General features: G+C 43.6%; 1 protein-coding gene across 3 annotated transcripts in view; it reads right to left on the bottom strand.

Annotated features, from left to right (window-relative positions):
• The window catches only part of fbxw8 (F-box and WD repeat domain containing 8), a 275,082-nt gene that overhangs the window by 101,244 nt on the left and 151,442 nt on the right, over window positions 1–22,396 (bottom strand). For 2 of the 3 annotated variants that reach the window (XR_005459979.1, XM_038790971.1), the window contains exon 7: window positions 20,029–20,250. Coding sequence is in view for 2 of the 3 variants with exons in the window: in XM_038790971.1 (XP_038646899.1) it covers window positions 20,029–20,250 (222 nt within the window). In the remaining variant the exon portion in view is untranslated. The remainder of the gene's footprint in view (window positions 1–20,028; window positions 20,251–22,396) is intronic. The other variant, XM_038790982.1, reaches the window with a different exon arrangement.

Genomic DNA, 22,396 nt, shown 5'->3' with positions numbered 1-22,396 from the left:
GGTGCTCTATCACTTCAGCACTTAATACAAATGACATTCAACTGGTGTGGACCCTGCTTGAGAGTCAATAATAAGCGGCCACTTAGACATTTCAACTGGAAGGTTTGTTTTGCAAGATTTGACTTCCTTTTTAAAGAAATAAACTTAGAGGAACCAATTTTGTTTTCCAATTAAGGAGCAATATAGCATGGCCAATCCACCTACCCTGCACATCTTTGTGTTGTGGTAGTGAGACCCACACAAATTTAGAATTTAGAATTTAGAACAGTACAGCACAGAACAGGCCCTTCGGCCCTCGATGTTGTGCCGAGCAATGATCACCCTACTCAAACTCACGTATCCACCCTATACCCGTAACCCAACAACTCCCCCTTAACCTTACTTATTAGAACACTACGGGCAATTTAGCATGGCCAATCCACCTAACCCGCACATCTTTGGACTGTGGGAGGAAACCGGAGCACCCGGAGGAAACCCACGCACACACGGGGAGGATGTGCAGACTCCGCACAGACAGTGACCCAGCCGGGAACCGAACCTGGGACCCTGGAGCTGTGAAGCATTGATGCTAACCACTATGCTACCGTGCTGCCCCGGGGAGAATGTGCAAACTCCACACGGATAATGACCCAGAGCCGAGATTGAACCTGGGACATCGGTGCCGAGAGGCAGCAGTGCTATCCACTGTGCCACCGTGCTGTCCTACAGATCACAATATTGACAATCTTTACCGCCATGCTGACAGCAGGTAGACTTGGATTTCAATTAGTCAATTGCAGTACAGGCTTGTTGTTGTCATAAGTTAAAGAGCACTACAGTAGTAAACAATGTGGGTTTCTGTGCCTTGCATTGTGTGAGCTGAGAGTCTTGCGGTCAGGAGAGCATTTATGTAATTGAGGGCGGGGCTTGACATAATTGAAGGTAGGGCTTGACATTATTGGAGCTGGGACTTGACATAATTGGGGGAGGAGCTTGACATCATTAGGATGAGCTTGACATCATTGGGAGGCGCCGCTATGTCTGGGCGTGATGTAGGGACCCCTCAAAGAAGGTGCGCCGGGCCCCCAAAAGTGTAAGTCACCCGTTGCCCGAATTTTTGAAACGCAATGTCTCCATCATTAATCTCACTCTGCCTATCACACACAGGTTTAGCTCACTGGGCTAAATCGCTGGATTTTAAAGCAGACCAAGTAGGCCAGCAGCACGGTTCGATTCCTGTACCAGCCTCCCCGGACAGGAGCCGGAATGTGGCGACTAGGGGCTTTTCACAGTAACTTCATTGAAGCCTACTCGTGACAATAAGCGATTTTCATTTTCATTTTTTCACAAAGGTTAGATACTGATGAAGTTAAAGCCAGAATTATAAAAATGGAAATTATAACCAAGTCTCTATGTCGATGCAGGGATGATATCCTCTTTGTTGAGTTGATACTTTAGTTGGATTGAAGTTCTTTTAGAAATAAAGAATTCTCATGAAGCTGTGAAGGTTCTTGTAGGCAAACAGCCGGGATGAACTTGGAAGCCGGAACAAGTACTGTAATCTGGCTGCATTAGAAGACTTTTAGCATTGATGGTTCAGCTGTTTCAGATGATTCTGGTTTATACTGCAGCCCATGAAAATTAGTTTGTCAACACTTCTGGATTCCAGACCCCCCCACAATGCAATGGCAGTTGACAATGGTTATTTACTCTTATCGCTGTTCCAGCTCCAGCTCAAATATTCTCCCTTGTTCAATATGGCACCAAGACCATCAGTCTAGAGTTTTCATATTCCTCAAACACTGGTTCATTCTTAAACATTGAGATGTTTAAACTTCACAGGTGGCTGGGAAGTATCTTTATTCAGGCCCATGTTTAACTAAATACTGTCCACAGTTTAAATGCCTATAAATCCCATGTTAAGTTGCAAAAAGTATGATATTACAGTCCATAACATCCAATACCCTAATGTTTGTACTAAGCGTAAAAAAGTATGTTGACAAAGGTAAATGTTTTGTTTAAAGTTGACTTAGATGGCCGTTTGCAGGAAAACCATATTCTAAATCAGACTTATTTCTAATTTAGAAAATTCTGTTTGCAACACTTTGGTGGTCCTGTAAATACTTCATATTTGGAAATTATTAAGCAATTTGTTCTAAGTTGTGGCTGCTCAATGATTAATGTTAACGTACCTGACCTGCCTGGTGCAGGAGAACTGGCATTGCACAGTGGTCTCCCCACATGCTGTGGAGTTTTAAATAACAATTTATCCATCTTGTAATTAGCCCAATTGTCAGGCTTAGTTTGTAGTCCAACAGGGAATATGGCGAGGTGGCCCTGGGGAATTGGGCTGGGGAGTGACAGGGTAGAGAGGATGGTGGTGGACATTGGAAACCTTAGTAGTGAGGTAGGGGAGGGGGTTGATTGAGAATGGCTGGAGGGGTTTCAATCGCAGGCAGTTTTCTAAACAGGCACACTGGATCCATCAGGTAAGTGGAAAAGCATTTACTCCTGATCCAGCACTCCCTCACCTGGGGCGCAAGAAACTTAACGGTTAAAATTCTTACAGGGAATGGCAATAAAATACCTAGCCGTAATATGATATTTAAAGTGCCAATTCACTGCCTTGGGAGTGGGTTGGTTGCCCTCCCATCCAACCCTTCAGCTTTGAACTGAAGAAAACAACAGCTCAAAACGTTTGAATAATCCATAGACAAATGCATTCATACTGAAAATAAAGACAATTCAAAGCAAGGAAAATATTTAAAGCTTTCCCAAAACAAATCAGAAGTATTTTGTCAGATGCACATTGGGTTAATACAAGATCCATTGATTATTTAAACAGATCATAATTGCCACTGGCTACAGCTCAGTAATTATACACTGCCATAATCAGTTTGGAGAATATCTGACAAGCTACTGGTTCTTGTCCAATGCAAAGCAACCATCTAGAAATCCTTCACTCCTATTACCAAGACCAAAGAAAATTATCATGTCAGAACTAATCGCATAATTTTGTAATATTTAGGATTTAATTAAGATGGGTTAATCGTCAAGTAAAGTTTGTGCCTTGGTGTTTACATTCCTGTCAAGTCAGTACCCAAGTCTCCAGATAAACTCTAAAGAAAAACTCAGCCCCAATCACTTCTGCACAGATAATGTATTATTTCAAATGTAGTTGTGTTTTTGTACACAGCACAATGTTCCAGGCCTGTGGCATCAGACACAATCTGGTACATGCCCTCGCTGGGTGCAGACCATACTGGCATATTTAAGTAAGTATTTAAATTAATTTAAGTATGCATTTCTGGGTATTAGCCAGAGTCACCCGGCATTCACTGTTCCTGCTGAAGCAGCGCGAGGCCAGTGGGAATCACTATTGCCTCCATCAACAGAGACCAGACATGATAATAATAATAATCTTTATTAGTGTCACAGGTGGGCTTCATTAACATAGAATAGAACATAGAACATTACAGCGCAGTACGGGCCCTTCGGCCCTCAATGTTGCGCCGACTGCAATGAAGATGCTGTTAAAATCCCCTAGTCGCCACAGTATGGCGCCGGTTTGGGTACACTGCGGTAGAATTCAGAATATCCAATTCACCTTACAAGCACATCTTTCAGTACTTGTGGGAGAAAACCGGAGCACCCGGAGGAAACCCACACAGACACGGGGAAAACGTGCAGACACCACACAGTGACCCAAGCCGGGAATCAAACCCAGATCCCTCATGCTGTGAAGCAACAGTGCTAACCACTGTGCTACAATACCACCGGGGGGGGGGGGGGGGAGGGGGGAAGGCCATTAGAGCCCTTGCGTGGTTAGGAACAGGCCCTGGCACCCCAGCAGTGCCAACTTGGGAGGATGCCAAGGGGCACTGCCAAACAGTGGGACCTGAGAGGGGGGGCCCTCAGCTACCGCATAGTGGGATGGGTTAGGATACTGGACCAGAACTCCAAAGTATTATTTTAAATTTGTAAAACTGTGAGGAAAGGCTACTTCACCCCAGGAGTGATGACTGTGACTAACAGGTATCCTTTATGGTAAAACAAACGTCAATTTAATCACAGAATTAATCACATTAAAGCAAATAAAATAGGTTTACAATTATAAGTTGAACAGTTCTTAAACACAAAGAAAAACTTAAATTTACTACCTATACCATGCTACTAATCCCAATTAACCAACCTAATACAGTTCAAATGTCATTTATGAATAGAGTTAACAAACAGATTACTTGTTTAGTTGTGTAGAAACCTTTGGAGAGACCCCTTCAAGAGATAAACCAGTACACATTTGCTCAACCTAGCAGCATTTGGCAAAACTGTTGTTCAGCTTAAAATCCTTCCGTCTTGTCAGGCCCAAATCGTACGGCAAACTGCAAAACTACAGACAGACCTGCCTCCACCCATTTATTACATCATATGTAAACCATTAAGATATCACATGACCTGCTAAGCGAGAACTAAATGCAACCCTCATAAATTATCTACTCTCCAGGGAATCTCCAGCAATCATAACACTAGTCCTTGATGTGTAAACAAGTAAATAGTTAGAATCAATCAACCTCAACTTATACGACTTCTTAATTACAGTAGACACACAGATTGGATACCTTAATCAAGGTTTCTTTAATAACATTACTGCAACCTTAACCCAGGCTTTTAATAACATTATTGTCATAAACGTAAAATATAACGCTCGAGATTCAGCGACCGCGTTGCATCTGGATTTGCGCTGGGCATGAGCCAAAATCAGCCACCGCGCTAGGTGCCAAGCTGATCAAGAGTCACCCAACATGTTCTGCCAAGCGCTGGGCGAGATCCAGATCTGCATATTTAAATTAGCCTAATGGCTAATTTAAATAGATGGATGCCAGATTCACCTGGCACTCGGGAGTTAACGTCTGGGCCTATGAGACATTTTTAGGGCACCTTTTAGTACTGGTCCACACAAACATGGACCAGACCTAACAGAATTTGGGGTGGGTGGTCAAGGACAGTGCAAGGTGGCATCTTGGCAATCCTGGCATTGCCAGCCCAGCACCCTGGCAGTGCCACTCTGGGACTGCAAGGGTGCCTAGGTGGCACTGCCAGGGTGCCAAGGTGGAGGAGGTTTCTAGAAGGTGGTGGTGGTGGGGTGGACGGGGCGGAAGAAGAGGCCTGAAAGGGGGGGCTGGGGGAGAAGATCTGGGTTGCTGATCAAAATGGCACCCCGATCTGCAACCAGCTTTTCCTGTTGGCGATATCAGCTCGCCAGCAGAAAATCTCTTGCAGCCTCGGCGGGAGAAACTCCCCAAGGTCAAAAGAAACATCAAAGTGGCGCTGAACAGCAGTGTGACTCTCAGCGTTGCAGCTACCGAGAATCACCCTGCCAAACTCATCCGAAAGAAGACTTAATTTTAAGTCCATTGAATCACGCCCAATATCATAGAATTTACAGTGCAGAAGGAGGCCATTCGGCCCATCGAGTCTGCACCGGCTCTTGGAAAGAGCACCCTACCCAAGGTCAACACCTCCACCTTATCCCCATAACCCAGTAACCCCACCCAACACTAAGGGCAATTTTGGACACTCAGGGCAATTTATCATGGCCAATCCACCTAACCTGCACATCTTTGTGACTGTGGGAGGAAACCGGAGCACCTGGAGGAAACCCACGCACACACGGGGAGGATGTGCAGACTCGACACAGAGTGACCCAAGCCGGGAATCGAACCTGGGACCCTGGAGCTGTGAAGCAATTGTGCTATCCACAAGGCTACCGTGCTGCCCTATATAAACATTCCTATATTCATAAAGGCGTCTGTCACATACGAATGGGTTGCCTGATACCTGTGTGTTGCGGGAGGGGGTCTTTGCCAATGAGTGGGGGCTGTAGGGATGTCTTGAGATTGGAGCATCCGTTAAAAATGGTGCCCCGATCTTGGAGGAGCCGGCCTGGCCAATGTCTTTAGGTCAATGACACTTGGAAATCTGAGGAGGAGGAGGTTCAAAACTAATTTGTTCAATTTTAAGGAGACTGGGAAGCAGGGGAATGGTCAGGGTACTGGTGTTCAAAGGGGAGGGATCTGAGCCTCAGAGTTCTGGAATAGATTGAGTTTACATAGCGTTAAGGCTCGTCAGAAAATAAATCCTGAATGAGTGATGGCATGAAAGAAAGATTCCAGCAGGTGACTAGTGAAGTAATAGTTTAGGTGATTAATGATCTGGAAGTAAAGTGGAAGGTAGTGATCTTGGGTGCATCAACAATGTTGGGAGAGGGATCAGCTCAGGGTCAAACACAACATGAGCTAAATTTTGGTTTTGATGTGTTGATCACAGGTAAAGAATGTTCAGCACATTTTGTTTAAGTCTGCCGCAAGATTGGAAGAGGAATTTTGACATCATCATTGTCCCCTGGAACAGGAATTGGAAACCCACTCCGCCCCAGCTGCATGCACAGTGCCACTAACATCATTGTTGTGCGCCGGTAAATGCTCCCCCCCACACTTGCTCATCTTGCTCGCTGCTCCATTCATCACTTTGCTCCCCCTCGCAACTCCTCTCACACTTTGCTCGCCACCCCACTCCTACCCAGTGAAAACTACAATCATGATGAAAAACACATTTTATTGATGCTTCACTTGTTTATGTATCTACATTGCTCAATACTAAGGATGCTACTATTCTTTGATGCAGGCAGCTACCGGTGGCTAGCAGTGATGTCACAGACACTGCAGCTGTAGGTTCAGTACATGTGCCCCTGCAGTTTCGGTGGCAGCAGCCGCAGCCTTTATTTAACTACGTGAGAATATGAGCCACTGTCAGTATCACTGGCAGCAAATGTCAGGCACACTTCTCAAGTTTATCAATGATACAGAAACAACAAAGAAAAAGTTAGAAATAAAAACAGAACATGCGGGAAATACTCAGCAGATCAGACAGCATTTGTGGAGAGAGAAACCAAGTTAATGGGCTGGATTTGCACGACGAAGACCAATAGCTCAAGGCAGGAAATTTCCTGGCTCAGCAGGAAAGGGCCCTGTTAGACCCAATTTTCACTCCAGGGACACCAGGGCAGCGGCTGGATAGCCAGACTCCCTGACTCCAGAAATGGGTTCGAGCCTGCCAAGAGGGACAGACAAATGAAATGAAAAATGAACTGAAAATCACTTATTGTCACGGGTAGGCTTCAAATGAAGTTACTGTGAAAAGCCCCTAGTCGCCACATTCCGGCGCCTGTTCGGGGAGGCTGTTACGGGAATCGAACTGTTCTGCTGGCCTGCTTGGTCTGCTTTCAAAGCCAGCAATTTAGCCCTGTGCTAAATGGCCCCTGTGTGCGAAACAGCCCCTGTTGAGGTCGGTTGGTTTGAAGGCCTGGCTCAGTTCTCTGTGTTGTTCTAGAATCATAGAATTTCCAGTGCAGAAGGAGGCCATTCGGCCCATCAAGTCTGCACGGGCCCTCGGACAGAGCACCTTACTCAAGCCCACGCTGCCACCCTATCCCCGTAACCCAGTAACCCACCAAACCTTTTTGGACACCAAGGGCAATTTATCATGGTCAATCCTCCTAACCTGCACATCTTTGGACTATGGGTGGAAACTGGAGCACCCGGAGGAAAAACCCATGCAGCCCTGTGGAGAGCGTGCAGACTCCATACAGACAGTGGTCCAAGTCAGGAATCGAACCTGGGACCCTGGAGCTATGAAACTGTGCGAACCACTGTGCTACCGTGCTGTTAGGCCCTCAGGTTCTTACCCCTCACTCCACCTCACTCACCATGCCCTGTCATGCTCCCATGCCAACTCATGCTCCTATGCAGCCCCTTGCACCTTCCATCACCACTTACCCAGGATCTACCGTGGGCAGACCTGTTCAGCCGTGCAGAGGTGAAAAAATCAACTTTGAACAATCGAATATAGCTTGCACTCGGATACGTTTGATAGTCAAAAAAAGAGTCAGATTCATGAAACCCATTCAAATTTGAAGTGGGCCATATCAAAGTAAGCTAACTGGTTTTTTAAAAATTCCAATTAAGGGGCAACTTAGATGGTCAATCCACCTACCCTGCACATCTTTGGGTTGTGGGGGTGAGACCCACTCAGACACGGGGAGAATGTGCAAACTCCACATGGACAGTGACCCAGGGCCAGGATCAAACCCAGGTCCTCAGCACCATGAGGCAGCAGTGCTAACCACTGCACCACCATGCAGTTCCTAAGGACAGCTAATTGTTTAATAGTCTCTTAACACTCTCAAACAAACTGTGAACTCAGTGTGCTTCTGTAGCTTTGTAAACTCAACCACGCATCCATAATGACATTACAAGTCCATTGAAACTGTGCAACAGTTGGTTAATTATATCATGTACCCCTGAGCGTATTGTAATAATAATAATAATCACTTATTGTCAGAAGTAGGCTTCATTGAAGTTACTGTGAAAAGTCCCTAGTCGCCACATTCCGGCGCCTGTTCGGGAGGCCGGTACAGGAATTGAACCCGAGCTGCTGGCCTTGTTATGCATGACAAGCCAGCTGTTTAACCCACTGTGCTAAATCATCCCCTATTGTGGAAGAATAGTCCCTTTAGAATGTTGAAATGAGTAGATGTGTTTGGAGGTGGCATCACGCTGGAAGTGCCTGAAATTGTGGAGCTTGATACGTTGAATATGGAGACTAATGAAGTGGAGGGTGAGGGCAAGGGAAATCCTGAGCAGGAGGAGTTGGTGTGAGAGCAGAAGTGCACTAAATGGAACATGCATAGTTGAGCGCCCTATCAAACATAGTGGGGCAGGGTGCAGTAGTGGAAAAAGACATATTGGAAGTGGTGGGAGGAAAGTTCCATCATCCTAACAAATGTAACGGTGATTAGGAAACTGGAAGACTGGAATAGAGTCCTTACCGGAAGCAAGGCATGAGGCACTGTAGTTAACCGAGCTGCATGAGTTTGTGGACTTAGAATGAATATTGGTTGGTGGCCTATTTCCGGAAATGAAAACAGAGAACTAAAGGAGAGAAGAGTAAAGTCAGGGACAGACTGTGTGAAGGCAAGGGAAAAATGAAAATTGGAAGCAAAGTCAATCAAATTTTCCAGTTAAAAGCAAGAGCAGAAAACAGCAGTCTTCAATTTACCTGAAAAAGAAAATTTCAGTACCTTTTTGCCCATGAATGTGAGGAAATGTATGTAAGAATGCTGCATTTTGCCAAGTAGAAACTTAATTCTGCTAACGTTTACAGACACTTTTCTAAAGTCAAAAATGTATACTGGAACCTTTGTGCACAGGTCTTTTCACCACCCTTATATTTAGTATCTGAGTTTGAATCCACTGGTGGAATTGAAGTAACCTATCTCTAATGGGTGAATCAAAATGATTACACACCTTCAATCCAATCTCTCAAACACATGAGCCCACAGCACAATTTCTGGAACATGCCCTCAAGCAATGATGCACTGCCCAAGTAGGACAGATATTGTCTCAGCAGGGTCGATAGAGGCTCAGTTTAAGTGACACAGAAGTGTTAGATTCTAATAAATGGCCAAAGTAGAAGTGTGTCCCATACCCCACTAATGGCACTTTTCACCTTGGATAAAATGTTATTGCACTTGCTTATATGCAAAGCCTATTAACAACCTATGAAAGATTCTGTGCCCTACAGATAGTTTTCATTAAATAAAAACTCTTTGAAGTCGTGTAAGATTAAACAGCTTTGATATGTTTTGGAATAAAATTATCACAGCTGTCAAAGCCAGGTGTCAACGAAGACACAAAAGAAATGACAATTTATCTAATATGACCTTCCTTGACACACATCTCTTGCTAGTTGTGACAGCTTTTTTCTAAATCAAAAATGTCCAGTTTAATCTCATACCACTGCTTATAATGTAAGTCATACCCACCCTGACAAAATCTTTTTATTGTGTCCTAAGTTTATTAAATTTAACAGTCAGTGTAATTAAAATTCTGACAGGTGGCAAACATAAGGAAAATAGAGAATTACTTGCCACCACTCATGAAATTTTATCGAGTCACTTGCCAAGTGTTCAACCTTTCTGTTAACAGAATAGAATCACACAGTACAGAAAGAGGCCATTCAGCTCATTGCTCACAATAGGTGAATTGGACAATGCACATCCAAAATTCCGTTCGATGTATGCACATTGTATTAATCTAGAGATCAAATGGGTAGGGCAGGGTTTCTCAAAGTCACAATATGCATGTGGGCCATAGGCAGGTATCAAGAGGATCGCGGAGCAATCGTGATGGCGTCTCCGATTGCGGGAGAAGTGCCCAACGGCTGCTACCAGTATTTTTAATGGGATTTGCAGCCACTGCCGCCTTTGAAGTAAGGTGGAAATGTGAACTGAGTGCAGTCTTCCAGACTGAAGTGGCAGCAGTGAGCAGATCACCTGCCCTGCATATACGCATGACATCAAGCGTCCTGGATGTACGTGCTTGTGGCGCCAAATTACAGGGGAGAGCTTCTTCCATTTTCTAGCTGCTGGCAAGCAAGGCTGTGAAGGCGAATCATTTTCTTTTTTTTTAAACGTATTTTATTACAAAAATGTATCAAAGCAGGTGACAGCAAATAAACACCCCGGGAAACATATTTCCCAACAATCAACTATACAGTCTGTACAGATTTTTCACTTTTTCACTCTCCCTTATCACCCACCCCGCTGTGACGAATAGCAGCTCAAAAAAGGTCACAAACATCCCCCACCATTTCTCAAACTCCCCTGCTGAGCCCCTCAACTCATACTTCATCTTCTCTAACCGCAGGAAGTCGTACAGGTCACCCAACCAAGGTGCTACCCCCGGTGGCAATGCCGACTGCCTCTCCAGCAAAATTCGCCGCCGTGCAATCAAAGAGGCGAAGGCCACAACATCAGTCTTCCTCCTCTCCAAGAGCTCCGGCTTCTCTGAAACCCCAAATATTGCCACTAAAGGGTCCGGGTCCACCACTCCTCCACTATGCTGGCTAGGACCGCGTAAACTCCCGCCCAGAATCTTCCCAATTTTTCGCAACCCGCCCACACCCCTCACACTCATCTGTTACCCCCTAAAATAATCCACTCATTCTTGCCTGAGTCATATGCACCCTGTGCACCACCTTAAACTATATCAGGCTCATCCTTGCACAAGAGGAGGTCCCATTTACCCTTCGCAGTGCCTCACTCCATACTCTCCAATTGATCTCCATTCCCAACTTTGCATCTCATTTCTCCTTGATCTTCACCACCCGTTTACCTCCTGGTCCCCCAACCACTTATATGTATCCCCAATTTTTCCCTCTCCTTCTACATCCGGAAGCAGCAGTCGCTCTAGCAGGGTGTATCCCGGCAGCTTCGGGAACCCCCTCCAGACCTTTTGTGCAAAGTCCCTAACCGGCAGATATCTGAACTCACTACCCCTCGGCAGCTCTACCCTCACCCTTAGATCCTCCAGACTGGCGAAACCTTCCTCCAAATAGAAATCCATCACCTTGACCAGCCCCACTTCCCTCCACCACCTCTACACACTATCCATCCTCCCCGGCTCAAACCCATGATTCTCGCACAGCGGTGTTAGCACCAACATCCCTTCCACCCTAAAATGCCTCCTCAGCTGATTCCGTATCTTCACCATGGACTGCATCACTGGGCTCCCTGAATATCTACTCGGAGCCATTGGCAATGCTGCCGTCACCATAGCCCTCAAACTAGACCCCTTACAAGATTCCACCTCCATCCGAACCTTTTCTCCTTCCCACCACCGCAGCATCTTGTCCACATTTGGCGCCCAATAATAATGAAGCAAGATCGGCAAAGTCAACCCCCCTGCTGCCTCTCCCTCTGTAGCAGGGTCCTCCCCACCCTCGGCACTTTCCCTGCCCATAAAAAGTCCAAGATGATCTTGTCCACTTTACGAAAAATGGCCTTTAGTATAAAGATCAGGAGAGCTTGAAAGATAAACAAGAACCTCAGCAGAATATTCATTTTCACCACTTGGACCCTCCCCGCAACGTTAAGTGCTGTGTATCCCACCTTCTAAGATCCTCCCTGGCCTCCTCCAACAGCTTCGTTAAGTTCCACTTATGGAGCCCCGTCCATTCCCTCGCTACCTGAATCCCCAAATACCTAAACCTATCCCTCGCTACCGTAAATATAATCCACCCTAAATTAGCCAGCTGTGCCAGCTCATTCACCGGGAATACCTTGCTTTTGTACCCCGAGAACCCTCCAAACCTCCCCAACAGGACCATAATCCTTCCCATACTCTCCAATGGATCCTAAACATACAGCAGGAGGTCATCAGCATAGAGCAACACCCAATGCTCTCTCTGTCCCCTCATTATCCCCCGCCACTCTGCCAACACCCTGAGAGCCATCGCCAATGGCTCTATGGCCAGCACAAACAGCAGCAGCGACAGCGGGCACCCCTGCCTCGTGCCCCTGCGTAAGTCAAAGCTTCGGGAGCTCATATCATTCATCCTCACCCTTGTTGCCACATACTGCAACCGCACCCATGCCACAAATCTTGGCCCAAACCCAAGCCTTCCCAAAACTTTGAACAAATACTGCCACTCCACCCGATCAAATGACTTCACCGCGTCCATGGACACCACCACTTCCGGTACCAGAGCCCCCGACGGATTCATCATCACATTCAACAACTGTCTTATATTACTCGTGAGCTGCCTGCCCTTCACGAAGCCTGTTTGATCTTCTGCAACCACCCCGGGACAAAGTCCTCCACCCTCCCTGCCAACAACTTAGCCAATACTTTCACATCCGTGTTCAATAGTGATATTGGTTTATATGACCCACATTCCACCAGATCCTTCTCTTTTTTGGGGATTAGTGTGATTACAGCTGCATCATCGTCTCCGGAAACTCCACCTTCTCCAGTGCTTCATTAAATGCCCCCAACAGATGTGGTGCCAGGTCTGCCGCAAATTCCTTATAAAATTCCGCCGGGTTCCCATCCGACCCAGGGGCCTACCCCGACCATACCCCTGATACTATCCAGCACCTCCCTCAACCGCAGGGCCTCTCAAACACCTGCCTCTTTGCTTTCTCCACCTGGGGGAATTCCAGCTTGTCCAGAAACCGCCCCATGTCCCCCTCCTCTCCCCCCACCGGATCCTTGGTAATACTCTCTAAATGCCTCATTTATCTTCCCTGGCTCCGACACCACATCCCCAGCCCCAGTCCGTATCTTCAATATTTCCTTCAACGCAGCCTGCCTCTGCCGCTGGTGTGCCAGCATGTGGCTCACCTTCTCCTCATAAAAGGCAAATAATTTTCTTACAAGTACGAGACAGCCAGAGACACAAATAGGCAGTGTACCTACTGACCAGGATCTCACAACTAAATCTGCTAGAGAGAGCTGTTAAGGAGAGTCCAGGGCCAGACAAAGCAGTGCTAGTGTTAGCTCTGCACCGAGCTCCAGGGCCTCTGGTAAACAGCCTACAAAGAAGAAACTTAACTCAGGAACAAAGCTGTATAAAGACGTTTTTTTGAGGTATCGTTTGTCAATTGTGCCAAGGTAAATAAGGAAGCAAAGCACATGTGTGTTATATGCAGGGAAGTACTGGCAAATGAGAGAAGTTTCAGACTTTGAAAGAGGAGTGGTGGGTGAAAAATTCCTTTTGAGGTTGAGACCCTAAAGTCAGTTATTAACTTACAGCCGACTCTAAATGAAAAGGCTATGCTGCTGTATCTGATCTCTGATGGTACATTAAAAACATGCCAAAGCCTATGAGGATGTCAGCATTCTGGAGAGCATCTCCAAGGAGTAAACAAGCATTTTGTTGCTATTGCCCTTCACGTCGACCTACACTTGTGAGTTTGGATTTTCCATTCTCACAAAGATGAAGATGGCACAAAGTAACTGGCTGAAGTCTGCACCTGAAATGCCCATTCCCCTCTCCTCCTGTGAACCTGATTGGACTGAGATTATGAGGCTCCCCTTTAAAGATAAGTAAATGTAGCGAGTGTTGCAAAGGTTGGCTGGTGTGTGTCCCAAAGGTCAGCCGGTTGAAAAAGTGGGTCCCGGGAAAAAAGTCTGGAAAACACTGTTGTAGATTATTTCACCACAATCAACCAGATTACAATCATCAAAAACGGTCTGAAATCTTACATTTTTGAAAATCTTGCACTAAATTAAAAAAGCAGAAAATTGTTCCTGTTTTTTTCAAAGCCAATTTTTTCTAAATAAATTTTCCTGAATTGGTTCTAATGTGTCTTGTAGCTTCCCTTTATGTAGGTGTTAGAGAGAAAGTAGGGTGGGTGGTTAGCTCAGTGGTTGGTACGTAGTTCAGAATATCACCAACAGTGCACATTCTATTCTGATTCCAACTGAGGTAGACTTGGGACCTACCTCCTGATCCTGCCCCCGAAAGTGGCAGGCAAGGCAAACTATCACTGTCAAGAAAGAACTGAGGATGAAGCATCAGCAGACAATCAGTCAAGGACCTGCCTTTGGACAGAGCATGCATAACATGAAACAGAAAGTGGTATTAGCCTATGGGTAATAACAACATTGGTTTATGCCAATAAAATGGACACCTCCCCAGCCACAATGCAGTTAGCTTACTGATTTAAAGGGACTTTGTTTGGCATTAGAGGCAACAGTCAGCACCTTCAGTGATATAGTGAAAAATAGAATTAATAAAATGTATTAATGCACCTAATAAATTTGTATAATACTAGGTAAATCATACTTGCTGGAGTATACTTCTGGATTAAAAGATAAAGGGCGGGATTCTCCGACCCCCCGCCGGGTCGGAGAATTGCTGGGGGGTGGCGTGAATCCCGCCCCCGTCGGCTGCTGAATTCTCCGGCGGCGGGGATTTGGCGGGGGTGGGAATTGCACCGCGCAAGTAGGTGGCAGCTGGCAGCGCCCCCCCCCCGGCGATTCTCCGGGCCGCGATGGGCCGAGTGGCCGTCCAATTTTGGCGGGTTCCGCCAGCGTATGTTACGACAGGTATTTGCCGGCGGGACCTGGCTAATCCGGGAGCCTCGGGGGGGGGGGCGGGAGCATCTGGCCCCGGGGGGTGCCCCCATGGTGGCCTGGTCCGCGATCGGGGCCCACTGATCCGCGGGCGGGCCTGTGACGTGGGGGCACTCTATTCCTCCATGACGGCTGGTGTACCGGTCCGCGATGGCTGGCGCAGAGATGGACCCCCCCTGCGCATGCTCTGGGATGACGCCAGTACACGCTGGCGCTCCGGCGCATGCGCCAACTTGCGCCGGCCGGCGGACACCCTTCGGTGCCGGTTGGCGTGGCGCCAAGCTCCTCCGTGCCAGACAGCACGGTGCAAACCACTCCGGCACCGGCCTAGCCCTTGAAGGTGGAGGGGGTTCCGCACCTTTGGGCCAGCCTGACGCCCGAGTGGTTCACGCCACTCCTTCGCGCCGGAGTTGCCCCCCCCCCCCCCCCCCCCCGCCGGTTTCCAAAGAATCCCGCCCACAGAGTTACTGGTTGGAAGAATCTGTTGAAAATAATCAAGATGTTAAAAGATATTAAAAAGATGTTAAAAAGGCTATAAACAGAAAATATTAATAAAAGGGAGAGTAATTAGTGGAACGTATTGAATTTTTAGACAACCCACAGGTACCATATTGCTAGGAACGTTTTACAATGAATATTATATACCTGCACTCAGCTGGAAGCAATTTCATTTTAAACCTACAATAATGTCATATTTGTTAATCTCATTGTGTGGATGCCAACATATATCAAGTGGCAGCTTGACAGTAGTAACAGAAAGTGACTAAGATAATTACCTTACACAGAACATAAAATTGAGATCGGAGATTTATCAGGCACAATTATAAATACCAGGCACCAATCCCAAAACCGAATTGCCATCATAGAGATTCAGATAGCAGCTACCTAACTGTTCAAAGTGCATTTTGTAGCTTTTGACAATATCTATTTTACTTAAATTTCTGTCTTCTAATCACTACCGGTTTCCATAATGATATACATATGGGATGTGCAACAGCGAACTACTGAGTACATAATTTATCCCATTAGTGAGTTCAGTAGGTCTATGAACGCGTTAAATTCAGCATTCAGCTGCCAACTATTCAGTATTGTTTATGCAATAAATAAGATACAAAATATAATAACATTAAAATTTAATTACAGGATAATATTTTAGCCTGGTTTATCCGAGCATGGTATATGCTTTAGAGGTATCTTAGTTGAGGCAAAGAGTGACTCTTTCAAAACTATAATGCAGAATACACACAATAAGTAAAATTACAATTAAGGCTTCCCCAGCACTTTCAGTGCATATTAAGCAACAAGACAATTTTGAGAAAGCCCGGGTATATCTGCAAGTTGTAATGTTATAAATTTATGAATTAAATGAATATGTTAGCAAGTTACATCACTACTAGTTTTCTTTCATATATATATATATATATATATATACATAATACTGAAAATATATGGGGAGAGCCCAGTCATGCACATGGTAAAAAAGATAAAAAGAAAATGCTTGAAATACACTTCAGGTCTGGCGCCTCTGTGGAGAGGGAAACAGAATTAACGTTTAAATGCATTTTTGTTTTATTCCGTCATGTACCTGACTACTTGAAAAAAAACATACAATCCTTTTAAACTATCTAGTGTAGGCAAAAACTGCAAATTCATTTATTCCAAGAAAGTCACATCAAATCAAAACAAGCAAAGTCAGAACAGCATATAACTATTTGCTTCCTGAACTGGAAATAGCAATTATTATGATCCCGGACCAGAGCCCAACTGTTACTAGGATACTGGACAGAAACCCCAATATTTTATTTACTTTGTAAGATTGTGAGGGAAGGATATTGTGCTCCAGGAGTAATTACATGCACAAAGAGGAATATGGTATATTCTAACTAACTTCATCATTATCACAGTATTAAACGAACCATAACATCATAAAATAGAGTTGCTTACAATTCCCAGTTAAATAACGCTTAACAATAAAATGAAACCTTTTAAATCCTGACTGCTATCTTTTAATCTCCACTCAAACAAAAACCATCTGAGGTCAAAATCCACTTTTAAACAGTTAGCAGACACAGAGTTACCTGCTGTATACATATAGAGTTCCTTTTAAAAGACTGATTGGAAAAAGAAAACTGGTCAGGAAACAACCTGTGGCTTATCCGGCCAGGCTTCAGCAAAAAGCTCCTGTCCTGTTTACAGTCAAACCTCTGACAGTTTTGAGAGAAGCTGCTGGTCTGTGATACCCCAATCTAAAGTGAACTCCAAACTTAAACTCAACATCCGACTGCTTTAGACCCTTGCTCCTCCCTTTAACTACATCATCTTACTAAGGCTAAACACAATGTCTATAATTATCTACTCCACAGGGAATCTTCTTTATAGAAACAAATTCCATTAGCCCAACTTCAAGAAAACAAGATACAGGGTTGGAATGAATGTTTATTTCATTTTTACGATGCTTTAATTACAACTAGGATTTTTAAGAAACATGACAGCAGCAGTCGTATGCATACTACCCCAGCCTTTTAGCACTTACTGCATCAAATACATATTAAAAAAATATCTGAAATTCCTACATTCATCACACAATGCTCTCTGGAACCTAATGTTTTAAAATACAGCCACTAAACAAAATAGTTTAATCCTTTTGCAACATCAAATTCAGTGTCAGTGCCCAGGACATGAAGCAATGATTAAACTGAATGAACCAAAAGTGTTACTGTTAATTTTGACAATAATTATTTACCATTCATGTAAGATTCTGATGAGTATCAATTATATGCAATATGTCAGCTGATCATATGTATTTATATATTATGTATGTAAATAATATATAGTTTTTGAAAAGCTTGAATATTAACTAAAGAACCATTGCTATCAGCATGCTAGTGAGCCACTTCCATTGTTAGAAATGCGTGCGTGCTTGGTAAGTTTCTATGTATGCATTAAAACGAAAGTCCAATAGAGGCTGGTTAGCTCAGTGGGATAGACAGCTGGTTTGTGATGCAGAACAAGGGCAGCAGTGCAGGTTCAATTCCCATACCAGCTGAGAATTTTGAATTCGCCCTCAGTGTACCCGAACTGGCGCCGGAATGTGGCGACCAGGAACTTTTCACAGTAACTTCATTGCAGTGTTAATGTAAGCCTACTTGTGACAATAAAGATTACTTATTGGCTGGTTTAGCTCAGTGCACTAGACAGCTGCTTTGTGATGCAGAACAAGGCAAGCAGCATGGGTTCAATTCCCATACCAGCTTACCCGAACAGGTGCCGGAATGTGGCGACTAGGGGCTTTTCACAGTAACTTCATACTTGTGACAATAAAAGGTTACTATTACTATTACAAAGGACATGGACAAAGGACAAACAGCTGACAAGAACTTTATTTTAAAATCGCAGGATATTATTCTTGCTCCAATTCCATACGAACATATAATACAGTAATATTTTATGATTATGATACAATGGAGATCCTATCAATAACAAGTATTATCTGAGAAAAATGTAAGGAATTGTAAGAGTGAAAATGCAGAAAATGAGGGGTAATGTCAGATTATGGGAAGCAGTACGGTATAGACCATTGCTTAGGCTTTTATGCCTTTATTGTCCCCAAACTACACAAGTGAGCTGGATGCTTAGACCAAATATAAATGTCAAGTTGGTGGAAGATATAAAAAGTGTTTGCAACCAACAATTTGCAGAATAGCAAAAGCGCTCATGAGAATTAACACTTAAATATAAAATATTGCCTATGTTATAATCTTTGACCAGACCCAAAGTCTTTGTCAAGATTTGGCTGGGGACCAATAGCGTCTGTTTAAAGTAGACAAAGTGTGACATTCAAAACACTTGCTCATAGAATAATGCAATTAAATTTCACAGGTTTTGAACAAACAGAACTAAAAAATAAACTCGACAATAGAAGGTCAGTAAGATGAAACAATGTACAATATCTATCTTATCCCCTTAAAATCCAGGGTTAATACGAGGTACATATGAATTAAAAAGCTAACTGTGGTCGACTACACCATATTACACAATAAATGGCAGATGCAACCAATAAAGAGGCCATGGATTTTTCAACAAGCCAGCCAGCCGCCAAGTCAACAAATTTTGCAAAAACTCTTTCTCTCATGAGGGGTTTCTAGTCTTTCCCTTTGAAGATTTCGCCTTGGAATTCTCTCCAAAGGTCACTCCACCTCTGCCGGCTTTGGGACCTGTCCCCTGCCTGGAACATTTGCCTGCGATAGTGGTCTGCTCCTGGTCACATGATTCTGGTTTTCAAACCATTTTCTGATGTTCAAGCAACTAGGCCTTAAAAAAATGTAAAAATTCTGATCTGTGCTCACGTAGTCCAGCCCCTTAGTGGTGTTTTATGGTCCCACCTGCCCCAGGACCGGAACTTCCTTCCGAAGGTCAGCTTGTTCGTCAAATTTTCCTTTCTGCCTGCAATAATTCCTGCAGTGGGTGGGATCGGAAGATTTAGGGCCCAGTCTGCACATGAGCAAAAGCTCTGAGGCTCATTGGTTGTTGGAGAACTGAAAATTTCCTGAGCACCAGGTAGATGTCAAATTAATCCTAGTTTTTGTGCCTGAATATAGGCTATAAGTGAATTGAAAGACAGTATTTTTTAAAATTCACCATCTCTGAAGTGTTTTCTGCATTATTTCTATTTTTGATTTCATGAAAGTACTGACACCTAATTTGGATCTCATAAATAATGATCAATCCCGAAACTGCAAATAAAATTGCTTACTTCCATGGCAATAACCAATAATATTCTAAGTTGAATAGGATTTTAGGAAAGTAAAATGAAAATTGCACATCAGCAATTTATCAGTGCCAACATTACAGAATAAATCCAACAGAAAGCTTAAGATGCTTCAAAACATCAGTTAGAACATAAGTATCACACCAAATACAAGCATAAAGTGAAACCTTATTAATGATGTATAATATTCTATGCTCTAATGAATACTTTCAACATATTTTTAAATATAGTAAATATTGTCATAATTGCTGCCACTTTTTGAAATATTACTATCCATAATAGAATTAGGGGAAAAAATACCTTATTGCCATGGCTCATTATCCAGCCAAAGCTTTTGACGCCACAGGCAACTTGATTAATAGATACATCCAGGCAGGTCACAGTATTTCCATAAATGGAGTGAAGTACCTTTGGCTCTGTATCAGGGTTGAGTAAGTAAACAGTATCTTCAGCTGCTGCTACTAGTGGTTGATTTTCACCTGAATTTACAGCAACACCTGGAACAAGCTGAAGGTAGCTAACCTATAAAATAATGGGATAAATATAGCCTTAACTGTCTTATGTTTCAACAGAGAAGGAAAAAGAAAATTGAAGTATCAATTAAACATGTTTGACATACATGGTAGTTTCACTTTTTAGGAAGTGGATTAAACCCTCGCTTTTCACACAACGTAACCTCAATTATTCATGTTAATTATCTGCAAGAATAATGGAATAATGAGACTGGCAAGGGGTGGCTTTATTTCTACTCCACTCACCTCTCTGTTCTGCTCCCGCCAGTAAGTTCAGCTGGCATTGGAACAGCTTATCAGCCAGCTCAAAACATCCACACACACCAACCTCAATAGACCCAAGAAAGTTGGCCTAAAAATATTACTCAAGCCGAAATGACATCCGCCAGCTACAGAGGTAGGCACGAAAGGATACATTCGGTCACCTCCAGCTTCTACTGCCAGCTCCATTAAACTCAGCACTGCAGAGCTGTCGACTTAAAAATCAATATCAAGCCTGCCTGTTCAAACAGCTTCCAATGCTACCAAGTGTAGCCTGTATTGAATAGAACTATATTGACTTTGGCCTGCTCATTTGGGCTTATGACTGGTCCGGCGCAGCTGCAGTCATGAACGAGTACATGGGGGAGTTTTGATGGCAGATCAGCTATCCAATGCCAATTAACCTTGCCAGCAGAAACAGAGCAAAGGATGATCGGACTGAGGCAGAATGAAACACAGTCAAAATTTACAGTACCAATCTGTAGTGTCATTTAGGGACTATTGATTATCTCCCAATTTCCACTATCTTTCTGAGGTAATCTTAGTTCTGGCGGATAATCAAAACTCTGCTGTATTACTTTTGTTTCTTTTCAAATGCCGTGAATATTTGTTATTTGTCTTGCCGAAACACCTTTTTTAATAATAACAAGAAAATGCTGCCGCGACAGACTCAGTCTGGCATAGAGCCAGCATTATATTCTCATTAGGTAATGAAACCAATATAATTCTCGGCAAGAAAATGATGTCATGGCAACCCAGCAGGTTTACATGAGTGACCATGGTTAAATGATTTGAGGAATAACTAACACCTGTGAAATTCACAGTAATTAGAGAGATGTGTGAATGACTTCTATAATTAAATGAAACACTTCACCACTGGAGTTTTGTTCTCTTTAAAAACTTCAGTGCATATACCTCAGGGCCCTCATTAATAAACATTTCACACATTGTTCAAAGGGTATCTCGTGCCTCTCCTTTCTGAACATAAATGCGAACAGGAAAATAACTAATAGTATCTGCTTTTATTGTACCTTGATTTTAGCCAGTCTGCTGGCCGCCCCAACTTGAAAAAGATAAATCAACAACTTTAAGGTGTTTTTGCTGTACAGTCAGTGTTTAGTGTTCAGATTTTCTCAATACTTGTAACTCAGTGCTTTAAAACAAAACGGCAGCTCAACAGCAGGCTGTTTACCTATGAATCAAAACGTGCAATCTTAGACAAGCTATAAAATGGATAGTTTGCCATGAAAGAAATAAAAACTGCCAATTACACTCTGCTTGCTACATCCTGCCCCAAAGCATTTCACAGTTGACAAAGTATTCTTTAAGTACCAGCACTGTTGTAAAGTAGGAACTCAATTAACCCGAATTACAGCAAAATGCAGTCGTCATATGTAGATTGCAGAACACCCACAATGTTCATCCATCTACATTGAAAGATAGTAAATAATACATTTTCAGCACTTAACACATAGGCTAACAAATAATTTTGTAATTAGAGTTATATAGTAGCAGAAAGACACAAGAGATAAACAGCACAAAGCTTAACCCATAATATATTAACTGTAACAAACCCCCCAAAAAACAAAATCTTTTCAGTAGCTTCTGATATGCATTACCTGGGAGAATAACCGTTTATAGAGCTCATGTTAACTCCATTTTGTGCAAGTGTGAAGCAGGGAACTGGGGACTACAGGTTTAGTCCTCAATTACAGGTCTACCTGTATTTTGATCTTCCAGTCAGACCATTTAATGATTGAATAAATGTTTTTCTATAGTGGGACAGTTAAGCTACTAGTCCTTTCTAAAATATAAGCAGACACAATATAAAGAGTAACTTCCCGGCCACCAGTTGGTTTGTTTGCTTTTCAAACCAGATAGCATTGAAAACTGAT

Source organism: Scyliorhinus canicula, chromosome 1 (genome assembly GCF_902713615.1).
Source record: "Scyliorhinus canicula chromosome 1, sScyCan1.1, whole genome shotgun sequence".
NCBI lineage: Eukaryota > Metazoa > Chordata > Chondrichthyes > Carcharhiniformes > Scyliorhinidae > Scyliorhinus > Scyliorhinus canicula.
The sequence above is the reverse complement of the archived record's forward strand: the minus strand, read 5'-3'. Positions and strand labels throughout refer to the sequence as shown.